We start from the raw sequence: 12,024 nt of genomic DNA, 5'->3' as shown, positions 1-12,024 counted from the left end.
TAAATTAAATTAAAATTAAAACATTCAGAGAGTACTAAAAACCTGGCTGAAAGAAGTGTGTCTTAAGGGCTCTTTTGAAGGCTGGCAAAGATGTTAAACCCCAGATGTCTATAGGGAGTTGTAGTGATCAGGCTCACCTCCCTCCAAAGAGTTAACCAGAAGTGAACTCTGTTTTGACTGACAGGCTGGTGAACTCTAGGGCTCAGCCAATCAGCACACCAGGTGGGTGGGACCTAGAGAGCTGTTGCCAGGATGAAGTGAGTTCTTTGTTAGAAGAAGCTAGCCTGGAGATGCACAGGAGGACATGTGGCCATGGAAGTTGGCTGCAGAAGGAGAATAACACTGCAGATCCTTGAAAGACAGGAAGCTTGAATTCTCATCAGACGTTTGGTGAGTTCAAGGCAAGGAGCCAGGGCTTATGGCTTCGGGAAGTTTAGTCTAAGGAAAAGTTTGTTCAGTCAGACTTTGCATGAGGGATGTTTTATTTGTTTGGTGTGTGTGCATTTGCACATTCCTGATACGGTTCTATTATTGTTTACCTGTAACGTAATTAAAATAAGAAACACTAGCCTATGCCCACCATACCTAGGGCATTGCAAAAGACTCTATAAACATTTAAGCATGCATTAAGACAACCTATTTTTGTAACCCTACTAAGTATTATTAACTGTATTTAAAGCTGAGAAAGCCTCAGACAGAAGCAATCTATAGTAACTGCATAGAGTGTTTTTTTTAGTTTTTTTCTTTTTACAGGCCTATCTGAGTTGGTTTTTAACTCAGAAAAGTGGGGGCCGAAGGGGGCGTTTCTCTGGTACAGACCTGTCCTCAAATGGTCAGAAGCTATCAGTTTTCTCACCATGTGTAGGCTTGCATGTGGAAGATTTTTGTATTTCTAAGAGTCAAATTAAAAGAGTTTTTTCCTGGGTTATCTCACCCCAAGCCCAGAGAGTTGCTGTAGACAAAAGGGGTGCTAGTGGCAGCATTTTTAACCTACCGATAATACCGAATAGTTTTAGGAGAAGCCTAACCAGGCAGCTCAACAGGGATGATTCAGCATTTATTTCCCTCATGAGCTTGCTCTGAAACAAAGGCTTTAACCCGCTACAGAAGTGCATACCACAGCCCAGGAGTGGCCCGTTCCCGAGAGAAGGCCTGCTCCCGAGACACTGCCAGACAAGCCAGAGATGGACCTCTCTTGGTGATCTCAATATGTGGTGGGGATCATGCAAAAGAAGGTGCTCTCCTAGGTAACTTGGTCCTAAGCCATGTAGGACTTTAAAAAGGTAATCAACAACACTATATATTTTGCCCAGAAACCTATTGGTAGCCAATGCAATTGCTTCCAAACAGGCATAATATGGTCTCTCCGATACATCCCGGAGACCAATCTAGCCGCTGCATTTTGAACCAGCTGAAATTTCCAAACTACTTACAAAGGCAGCCCCACATAGAATTCATTGCAGAAGTCAAGCCTAGCAGTTACCAGAGAGTGCACCACAGTTCCAAGATCACAATCTTAAAGGAACGGACGCAGCTGTCATATCAACCAAAGTTGATAGAAAGCACTCCTGGCCATAGCCTCAGCCTGAGAAACCAGAGTGAGGCCTGGGTCCAGAAGCACTCTCAAGCTACATACGTGTTCCTTCAGGGGGAGTGCAACCCCATCCAGAACTGGAAGATCTGTTGTGTCCCTCGAAGTATGACCCCATCTTGCTTGGATTCAGCTTCAATTTGTTATTCCTCATCCAGTCCATTACTGCCTGTAGGCAGGCATTGGGCGGGGGGTATGCCATTTCTTGATGATGATGTCATGGAGAAATAGATTTGGGTGTCATCAGCATATTGATAACACCCTGCTCCAAATCTCCTGATGATCTCACCCAGGGTTTCATGTAGATGTTAAAAAGCATCAGAGATAGGATGGAGCCCTGAGAGATACTATACAATAGCTCTCATTTCAGAAAGCAGCTATCTCCGAGAGACACCATCTGAAATCCACTGGAGAGATAGGAACGGAACCACTGCAAAGCAGTGCCACCTATTTCCAAATCTCCCAAACAATCCAGGATACCATGGTTGATAGTACTGAATGCCACAGAAAAGTCCAAAAGAACCAACAAAGTAACATTCCCCCTGTCCATTCCCCGGTAGAGATCATCAGGTTGACCAAGACTGTCTCCACCCCATTGTAAAATAAAGTTCTGCCTTAGAGTCAGTTTCAACTCCTGGCAACCACAGAGCCATGTGGTTTTCTTTGGTAGGAATACAGGTGGATTGTACCATTGCCATCTCCTGCACAGTATGAGATGATGCCTTTCAGCTAAAGCCTGCAGTGGAGATCCACCTGTAACGACATATTTCACCAATAAAGGCTGCATCTGTGACAGCTTTTAAAAGTGTCTAGCCTTTATCAGTTTCAGCCTTCATCTGAAATGCAAAGCTCCTAATTCAGGGTTGTTGTCAGCCTCTGTCTCAGATTTATATCCCCACCTTCTGTCAAGCTGTTATATGGGGATATTAATCATGATTTAAAATCTAAAAAACAACGTTTTGCCACACACAAGAAAATACAAGTTTGAAAGAGCATGAATTTCTCTTGTCTTTGCTTTTTACTATCTCTTAGGTGTCGGAAGGAGAGAAAAGGAAATACTACTGCCAAGTACTATTGCAACAATAGAGTCAGGGTTCTCCCCCCGGCCCCAATTAGTCTCCTATGAGCCACTGTTCCTTTTCACGGCTGCAACCGAACCTGAAAATTACTAGGCTTGCAGAGAAAGCAATCGCTAGTCTAGGATTGTTGGGTCTATAGCAGAGTTTTGTCGCTCTAGGCTTTGGTAACGCCATGGTAAACCCACCTTATCCTTTGCATTGAGAAGATAGAGTGGAAAACCGAAGATCGGAAGTGCCGAGAACTGCCGTAGCGATAGAATAAGAGTACCGCTGCAATTGCTCTCACGGTCGGAGCAGGGCTTTCCCCCACCCAGCGTCCTTTGAAAAACTTATGGGGGACTGCAACATAGATTTGCTGAGAGACAGAGAGATGCGACTCAACGTCTAGGGTTTCTATTTCTACCGGAAGTTCAAGCCTGTGTGTCACTCTAGGTTTTTTTAATCTCTCTGGAGACTGGAACCGGATTGAAGATTTTCCAGGCCAATAGAAACGGGTGCCACTTTATTCACTGGTACCTCAATGGTGAAAGTCTTCGGTGTATTACATTTTCTTGCATGGGAGCATGTAGCAAACTTTTATCCTGGAAGTTCCAAAAAGGAAGGCGTGAAGATGTGTTAGGACTGGACTCCCCTTCGCTTCAAGACAGTGGTTTTGAATTACCTTTGCGAGAAACTGATGTTTGAAATCGGTGAGTTAAAAGTAGGAGTAGATATGTGTGCGGGGACAGGGGTGGAAGACTAGAGAAGGGTGGAAATAACCTCTTTCTAGGAACATAGAAATTTCCTTTGCTGGATGAGACGTTTGCCCAAGTATCCTGCTTCCATTAGTGGCCAGCCAGATGCCTCTGGGAATCCTACAGTCGGGAAATGAAGACAACAACCCTGTCCTGCTGATTGGTCCTTTTAAGCAAGCAACTGATGTTTGGGGGTACAGTGCACTGCCACTGAACATGGAGGTTCCAATTAGCCATTCTGGCCATTAACTGTTGATAACTCTCTCCTCCGTGAACTCTTCCATAACTCCCTTTTAAGAACATAAGTAGAGTCTTGCTGAATCAGGCCAAAGATCCAGCATGCTGTTTCTAGCATAGGCCAGCCATATGCTTTTGGGAAGCCCACAAGCAGCATTGTAGCTCCTCCCGCCAGCCCCTGGTATACTACTTCTGAAACTGGAGGTGCCACATAGCTGGCATTCATATGTTTGTCTAATCCCCCTTTTAAGCCATCCAACTTGACTACTAACATTAGTGTCAAGAAAGAACATTAACTGCTTAATATAAAATCCAAGTAGCTGGTAGGGTGCCTCCCTCTTTGATTTATAACTCTTCAAAGAACATTTGTGGGTGCTCTCTCTGTAATCGGTTGAAAATGTGTTACTGGGCAGAATTGATCTATATGTCTTTACTTCTGGATGTCTGAAGAAAGTCTGGTTTAACAAAAACCAAGCCTCTTAATAATAATGCTGTGATTTCTGAATGGATCTGTTGCTGCTGTTTTGCCTAAAGCTACTCTAGATGGGAGTGGGAGATTGTACCAGTGGGAGTGGGGTCACTCCCATGAGGTACCAGTGGGAGTGGAGAAGCTACTCCTGTGGGAGGAGAGCTGGTCTTGTAGTAGCAAGCATGACTTGTCCCCTTAGCTAAGCAGGGTCTGCCTTGGTTGCATATGAAAGGGAGACTAGAAGTGTGAGCCCTGTAAGATATTCCCTTCAGGGGATGGTGCCGCTCTGGGAAGAGCAAAAGGTTCCAAGTTCCCTCCCTGGCAGCATCTCCAAGATAGGGCTGAGAGAGATTCCTGCCTGCAACCTTGGAGAAGGTGCTGCCAGTCTGTGAAGACAATACTGACTCAGGTTTGACTCAGTATATGACAGCTTCCTATGTTCCTATTTGATACAAAAGAGACATAATGGTCATTTAGTGGCTATGGCTGTTTCCCCAAATAGGCAATTCTCCTGCAAGGCCCCAGGGTTCCAAAATGAGTGTTTGGCATATTGTAGATGGAAGACAGTCATTTGGAGTCTTGAATAGAGGCTGGGAAAGAACCGAGAGTTTATTGTAAATTTTTCGTTGTAACCACAAGTCATAACACACATTAAAGCATAATAAAAAATAAAACAAAAGCTAATGCATCATGCTTAAAGAAAATCAGATGATAAATAAGACAGTGAAAAACATAACTAGCTGAACAACATGCATGAAAATAAAAAGAGATATAATCCTAAATACTTAACTGTAGTTACAACTCTGATGAGTACAACTTGCATAAGAGCTTGTCCTGGAACTACAACTTAGCCAGATGTACAGCAGGGCTAGTAGATACAGTTCTCTTCCTAATTTTAAAAGACAATAAAGCAAAAGTGGCCACTTGATAACTAACATAAGGAAACATATCCACCAGCAAGTAATTAGCACATTCTATTTCGGAACCCGTGAATTTATCAATAATCTGACCCAGTGGGTTAGACAGTCTTGGAGGAAACTGATTATTTAGACCCATTTCAAACTGGCTTTCGGGCAGGCTATGGGGTGGAGACTGCCTTGGTCAGCCTGATGGATGATCTCCAATTGGGAATTGACAGAGGAAGTGTGACTCTTCTAAGAGGGGTTTGGATAACTTCAGGGAGGAGAGGTCTATCAACGGCTACTAGTTGGAAGGCTATAGGCCACCTCCAGCCTCAGAGGCAGGATGCCTCTGAGTACCAGTTGCAGGGGAGTAATAGCAGGAGAGAGGGCATGTCCTCAACTCCTGCTGTAGGCTTCCAGTGGCATCTGGGGGGCCACACTCAGTCTGGATCCCCCCAGACTATCTGGAGCTGGGAGGCCACCACCCTCTCAGTTAACTTGCCCAGCCACAGAAGTTTGGAAACAGGTCTGCAGTTGCTCAGCTCTGAGGGTTCCAAGGTAGGCTTCTTCAAAAGTGGTCTAATAATTGCCTCCTTAAGACAAGGAGGCATCCTGCCTTCCCTCAGAGATGTATTTATAATCTAGGAACATAGGAAACTGCCATATACTGAGTCAGACCATAGGTCCATCTAGCTCTGTACTGTCTACACAGACTGGCAGCAGCTTCTCCAAGGTTGCAGGCAGGAATCTCTCTCAGCCCTGTCTTGGAGATGCTGCCAGGGAGGGAACTTGGAACCTTCTGCTCTTCCCAGAGTGGCTCCATCCCCTAAGGGAATATCTTACAGTGCTCACACATCAAGTCTCCCATTCATATGCATCCAGGGCAGACTCTGCTTAGCTTAGGGGACAAGTCATGCTTGCTACCACAAGACCAGCTCTCCTCTCCCACCCATAAGAACATAAGAAAGCCCTGCTGGATCAGGCCCAAGGATGCCCATCTAGTCCAGCATCCTGTTTCACACAGAGGCCCACCAGATGCCGCTGGAAGCCTACAGGCAGGAGTTGAGGGTATGCCCTCTCCTGCTGTTATTCCCCTGCAACTAGTATTCAGAGGCATCCTGCCTTTGAGGCTAGAGGTAGCCTATAGCCCTCGGACTAGTAGCAGTTGATAGACTTCTCCTCCATGAAGTTATGCAAACCCCTCTTAAAGCCATGCGGGTTGTTGGCTGTCACCACATCTTGTGGCAGAGAATTCCACAAGTGGATTATGCGTTGTGTGAAAAAATACTTCCATTTGCTGGTCCTAAATTTTGTGGCAAACAATTTCATGGGATGATCCCTGGTTCTAGTGCTATGTGAGGAGGAGAATTTATTTCTGTCCACTTTCTCCACACCATGCATAATTTTATAGACCTCTATCATGTCTCCCCGCAGTCGTCTTTTTTCTAAACTAAGTAGCCCCAGGTGTTGTAGCTTTGCCTCATAAGAAAGGTGCTCTAGGCCCCTGATCATCTTGGTGGCCCTCTTCTGCACCTTTTCCAGCTCTACAATGTCCTTATTTAGATGTGGTGACCAGAATTGTATGCAGTACTCCAGTACGCAGTACTCCACAGTACACCCAGCAGTAAGAAGCCATCATTCTGGTGTAGACTGCTCTTGAATATGGAGGTTATAAATCAGAACCAAACTGCCTGTGAATATGGAAGTTTCACTTGACCATTGGAGCTTTCTGGAAGCATGTACCTGAGCAGTGTAAGAAAGAGGATGCTGGGTTGGAGTACACATGACTTTTCCAGCAGTATTTTGATAGCGGAACCTGCAATTCTATGTGCACACCTAGAAGGAAGTAAACTCCATTAAACGCAGTGGGACTTGCACTCATATAATGAGGGAACAGTTAAACAATCCCTGAGAAATTGTGTTGGGAGAAGGGAGAATAATTGAAAAGTCCCTTTTAAAATGTGAGTGGAAAACAGTGTAAAAATCCTGTGAGCTAAATCCATCACCACTCCACCCAGCACAAAGATTGTTCGCAGAGAATCTGACATTAGCCACAGCATTCCAAAGGGCATGAGATCTGTTAGTATATTTAAAACAAAAATGCCTATAATGCCTCCTCTTCTACTTTGTAGAGAATACAGCGAGAGAGAGAGAGCAACTGACAAAATGAGGAACATTATTCAAAATCCTACTGAAATTAAAAGCACATGTTAAGGAATGCCTAATGTACTTTTAATTTCAATGATACTGCTTTGAGTAAGTCATTATCCTGTTGGGCATTAAGTGGAGGCCTGAGGCTTAAAGCGGGGATATCTATCCCCCTTTAGATATTCCCATAGATGGGAATATCTATCCCATCTGTGCTCAGAGGCTACATCACTTGTGTACAACTTTTAAAATGTACTACAGGAGAACCTTGCTATCCGCGGATTCACCACCTGTAGATTTGTGTATCTGCGGTTGAGTGATAGACATCTGACCACTGCATACGGGGGGGGGGGGAAGGGGGGGGTTAAACTTGCAAATATATGTGGGTCAGGGGTGAGTGGCTGGAAATGATCTTGGAGGTCATTTCCAGCTGTCTTTTTATGGAGAAGAGCCATTTTGTGGCTCTGTTAAACACAAAACCCCGCAATTTTTCATGGAATGTTGAGACTTTGGGACTTGGGTGGGGAGAATCGCTAGACTGCAGAAGGCCTGCAGAGCACTTTATTTGGCCCGTTTTTGTGGGGTTTTGAAACTTTAAAGTGCTATTTTCAAAGTCTGGGAACCTAACCCCCCGCCCCCGGTGGTCTCATTGACAGCAATGATGAACCCCTGCAGATAATGAGGCCCACCTGTACTTTCTAGACAGAAGGGAAAGTGACAGAGACTAATAAGTATCATTAAAACATGCCAGACCTTTATTAAAAGAAGTAGAGCCAAGGCCAGAGAAGCTCATATCAGTGCCTCAGGACCAAGTATATTATTTCTTGTTTACACAGTCAGACAGGTGTTATTGACTGGTTTGTTTTATCCAGACATCGAGTCCTTCCCAAGGACCTGGGATGCCAGAATTTTATCATCAATACTGTTGGTTATTATAGATATCGTCGCAAAATATAGGCTGTTCCCAGTAAAGCTGCTTTTTGTAATTGGCTGATGGTGATTTCTGTGGCCCCTATGGTGTTGAGGAGCTCTTCAAGGTCTTTTGGGACTGCACCCAGGGCGCCAATTACCACTGGGATTATTTGGGTCTTTTTCTGCCACAGCCTTTCAATTTCAATTTGTAGATCTTTGTATTTGTTGATTTTTTCTATTTCTTTTTCTTCTATTCTGCTATCCCCTGGTATTGCTATGTCGATTATTTTGACTTGTTTTTCTTTCTTCTCGACTACAAGTTATATCTGGTGTATTGTGTGGCAGATGTTTGTCTGTTTGTAGTCGGAAGTCCCATAATATTTTTTTACATCTTCATTTTCTTCAACTTTTTCAATTTTATGGTCCCACCAATTCTTGGCTACAGGTAGCTTGTATTTTTTGCAGATGTTCCAGTGTATCATCCCTGCTACCTTGTCTTGCCTTTGTTTGTAGTCAGTCTGTGCGATCTTCTTACAACAGCTGATCAGGTGGTCCACTGTTTCATCTGCTTCTTTACAAAGGTGGCACTTGCTGTTTGTTGTGGATTTTTTGACTTTTGCTCTTATTGCATTTGTTCTTAGTGCCTGTTCTTGTGCAGCCAGTATTAAACCCTCTGTTTCTTTCTTCAAGTTGCCATTCTTAAGCCATTGCCAGGTCTTGGTGATGTCTGATTTTCCACTTATATTGTGCAAATATTGACCATACAGGGGCTTATTTCTCCATTTTTCTGCTCGGTTCTTGACTTGTTCTTTCTTGTAGGCCTGCTTTGTTTCATTGGTGTTGAATAGTTTCTCGTTCTTGACCATTTGAAGTGCACCTTCTTAACTGTCCTTGATATATTCTTCAAGGCCTCTTTTCTCCTCCTCTACTGTTTGATGGACTTACAGCATTCCTCTTCCACCTGAGCTGTGAGGGAGGTATAGCCTATCGACATCACTGCGGGGGTGCAGAGCATGATTGATGGTCATGATTTTCCTGGCCTTACGATCCAGCGTCTCTAGCTCTGCCTGGGTCCAGTCTATTATTCCTGCAGTGTATCTGATAACAGGTATAGCCCAGGTGTTTATGGCTTGTATGGTGTTCCCGCCATTGAGTTTGGACTTGAGGATTTTTCTAACTCTCCTGATATATTCACTTCCATTTTTTCTTTTAACTTCAGTGTGTGTGATGTTATCAGCCTGGAGAATGCCCAAGTATTTGTAACGTTCTTTCTCTTCCAGGTTCTTGATGTTGCTTCCATTGGGCAGTTCTATTCCTTCTGTTTTTCTTATTTTCCCTCTGTTCATTATTAATGCAGCACACTTGTCTAGTCCAAACTCCATTGCTATATCGCTACTGAATATACGGACAGTGTTTAGCAGTGATTCGATTTCTGACTGGGACTTTCCATACAACTTCAGATCTTCCATGTACAGCAGATGGTTGATTTTACTTGATGTTTTAGATGTTTGGTACCCGAGGCCGGTTTTGTTTAGTATTTGTGAAAGTGGGGTCATGGCGATTACAAACAGAGGGGATAGTGAGTCCCCTTGGAAAATGCCTCTTCTAATGCTAACCTGTCCAAGTGTCTTGCCATTGATTGTTAACTGTGTACTCCACATGCTCATTGCTTTTTAAATAAATATCTGAATGTTTTTGCTGACACCAGTTGTTTCTAAACATTTTAGTATCCATGTGTGAGGCAATGAATCGAAGGCTTTCTTGTAGTCAATCCATGCAACACTTAGATTGGTTTTTCTTCTCTTGCAGTTTTCTAAAATCATTTTGTCAATCAGCAGCTGGTCTTTTGTGCCTCTGGTGTTCGGGCAATTTCCTTTCTGTTCAACTGGAAGCTGTTTGTTAGTTAATAATTGTTGCATGACTTCATCTGCTATTATTCCAGTTAATAATTTGAACATGGTTGGCAGGCAGGTTATCGGTCTATAATTACTTGGAACTGCACCTTTTGCTGGGTCTTTCATGATGAGATGAGTTTTCCCAGTTGTTAGCCATTGTTCAATATCACCTCCTTGCAAAGTGTGATTGAACTGTTTTGATAGTTGTTTATGAAGGCTTGTTAGGTGTTTAAGCCAAAAGCCATGCAGTTCATCGTTGCCTGGAGCAGTCCAATTTTTAATTTTCTTTGCTCTTTCACTTATTAATTCTGGTGTTATTATTAGATCTTGCATTTGCTGGTTACATTTTTTGACCTCTTTCATCCAGCCTGCTTTTTTATTATAATCTATTGGATTGTCCCATAATTTCCCCCAGAATTGCACTGTTTCTTCTTTATTTGGTGTTTCTACGTTTCTTGCAGTTTCTCCTTCTATGCTTTGGTAGAAACATCTCTGATTCGACTGGAATTGGAGATTCTGCCTGTGTTGTGTAGTTCTGGCTTCATATCTGCTAATCTTCTTTGACACTGCTGTTATTTGCTGCTTTATTATTTCCAGGACTTCTCTAATTTTCCTTGAATCTAGGTGGTATTTTTGGTGTTTTCATTCTTCAGCTTCTTGTCTTTCATATCTTTCAATTTACTAGCATCTGATCTAAGCCTGGAGATTTTATTTTCTAATATAATCTTCCATTTAGGTGATGTACTGCTTTCTTTTTTTACAGGTTCACTGATCTTATATCCGAGCTCTTGTGTTGTTATTGTTGCTGCACTGTACATTAGTTGGTTTGTTTCTTGCAAATTATTGGTTGTTATTTCTGCAAGTGCAGCATTGACATCTTTTAATGCCTGAGGAAGTTGTTTTTTGGCAACTGTTTTTAGAGCTAGAAGTCGAACCCTGGTGGTTGTTTGGTTCATGTGCTCAGTTATTTTGTGCTTTAGTTCTTGTTGCTTTTTTGTTAAACGGCATTTGGGTTTTTGAGGTGAAGGCAAAGGGGAGGTTGCCTGGTTTTGATTTTGAAACAGTTCAGCAACAGTGGCATCCTCGATTTCCAACACCTCCTCCACCTGCGCCTGAGCAACTTCTTCAATTGGTGATAATTCTTCTTCCATATCTTGAGCCTGTGTTGCTCTTTGCAGTTCTTCCAGCTCAACTCCTGTGAATACTTTATTTCTTATTATGAATCTTCTCTGGTCTGCTAGCCTTTGTTCTGTTATTTCTGTGTCTGGATGCTTCTCTTTCCAAATTTGGTACATTCTTTTTAAATAACCTCTTCTAGTTGGACTAGACTTGTAATAGCAGATCATTATTTCCTTGTTGGCATTTTTCGTATATTTTTTTCGGTTAAGCGACGTTTCTTCCAGTAACTTTGCTGTCTCCAGCCCTGGTTGCTCAACTGAAGATCCTGAGTCCTGTTGCCCACTTGCCACCAGATGTCGAGGGACTATAGCATCTGGCATGGTCCTTGTTGACCCGGGCGACGACCGATCCGGTATAGATTTATTAAAGTTACGTCTCACCATTATTATTATTATTAGTTTACATAGTCAGACAGGTGCTATTGACTGGTTTGTTTTATCCAGACATCGAGTCCTTCCCAAGGACCTGGGATGGCTGAATTTTAGTATCAATATTATTGTTGTTGTTGTTATAGAAATCATCGCAGAATATAGGCTGTTCCCAGTAAAGTTGCTTTTTATAACTGGCTGATTGTGATTTCTGTGGCCCCTGTGGTGTTAAGGTGCTCTTCAAGATGTTTTGGAATTGCACCTAGGGTGCCAATTACTATTGGGATTATTTTGGTCTTCTTCTGCCACAGCCTTTCAATTTCAATTTGTAGATCTTTGTATTTTGTTATTTTTTTCTATTTCTTTTTCTTCTATTCTGCTATCCCCTGGTATTGCTATGTCAATATTTTGACTTGTTTTTCTTTCTTCTCAAGTAATATCTGGTGTATTGTGTGGCAGATGTTGTTTGTAGTTTATTTATTTACTTACTTACTTACTTACTTACTTTTT

The 12,024-nt window shown here is 42.8% G+C and overlaps 3 protein-coding genes across 6 annotated transcripts in view; 1 reads left to right on the top strand and 2 right to left on the bottom strand.

Annotated features, from left to right (window-relative positions):
• Nucleotides 1–4,291, bottom strand: part of LOC128343044 (zinc finger protein 397-like) — a 42,769-nt gene extending 38,478 nt beyond the window's left edge. The window contains exon 1 of one of the 2 annotated variants that reach the window (XM_053291421.1): nucleotides 2,856–4,291. The gene's annotated coding sequence lies outside the window, so the exon portion shown is untranslated. The remainder of the gene's footprint in view (nucleotides 1–2,855) is intronic. The other variant, XM_053291418.1, reaches the window with a different exon arrangement.
• Nucleotides 1–12,024, top strand: part of LOC128343042 (zinc finger protein 287-like) — a 64,050-nt gene that overhangs the window by 40,097 nt on the left and 11,929 nt on the right. For all 3 annotated transcript variants that reach the window (XM_053291409.1, XM_053291410.1, XM_053291408.1), the window contains one exon: nucleotides 2,624–3,359. The gene's annotated coding sequence lies outside the window, so the exon portion shown is untranslated. The remainder of the gene's footprint in view (nucleotides 1–2,623; nucleotides 3,360–12,024) is intronic.
• LOC128343119 (uncharacterized) lies at nucleotides 4,695–12,023 on the bottom strand. Its single transcript, XM_053291664.1, has 2 exons — nucleotides 6,756–12,023; nucleotides 4,695–4,999 (listed from the first exon to the last, which is right to left on the bottom strand). The coding sequence occupies exon 1, from the start codon at nucleotides 11,527–11,529 to the stop codon at nucleotides 10,588–10,590; it is 942 nt and encodes a 313-aa protein (XP_053147639.1). The 5' UTR covers nucleotides 11,530–12,023; the 3' UTR covers nucleotides 4,695–4,999; nucleotides 6,756–10,587.

This window comes from Hemicordylus capensis, chromosome 2, assembly GCF_027244095.1.
Source record: "Hemicordylus capensis ecotype Gifberg chromosome 2, rHemCap1.1.pri, whole genome shotgun sequence".
NCBI lineage: Eukaryota > Metazoa > Chordata > Lepidosauria > Squamata > Cordylidae > Hemicordylus > Hemicordylus capensis.
Note: the sequence above shows the minus strand (reverse complement) of the source record. Positions and strands in the feature narration are given on the sequence as shown.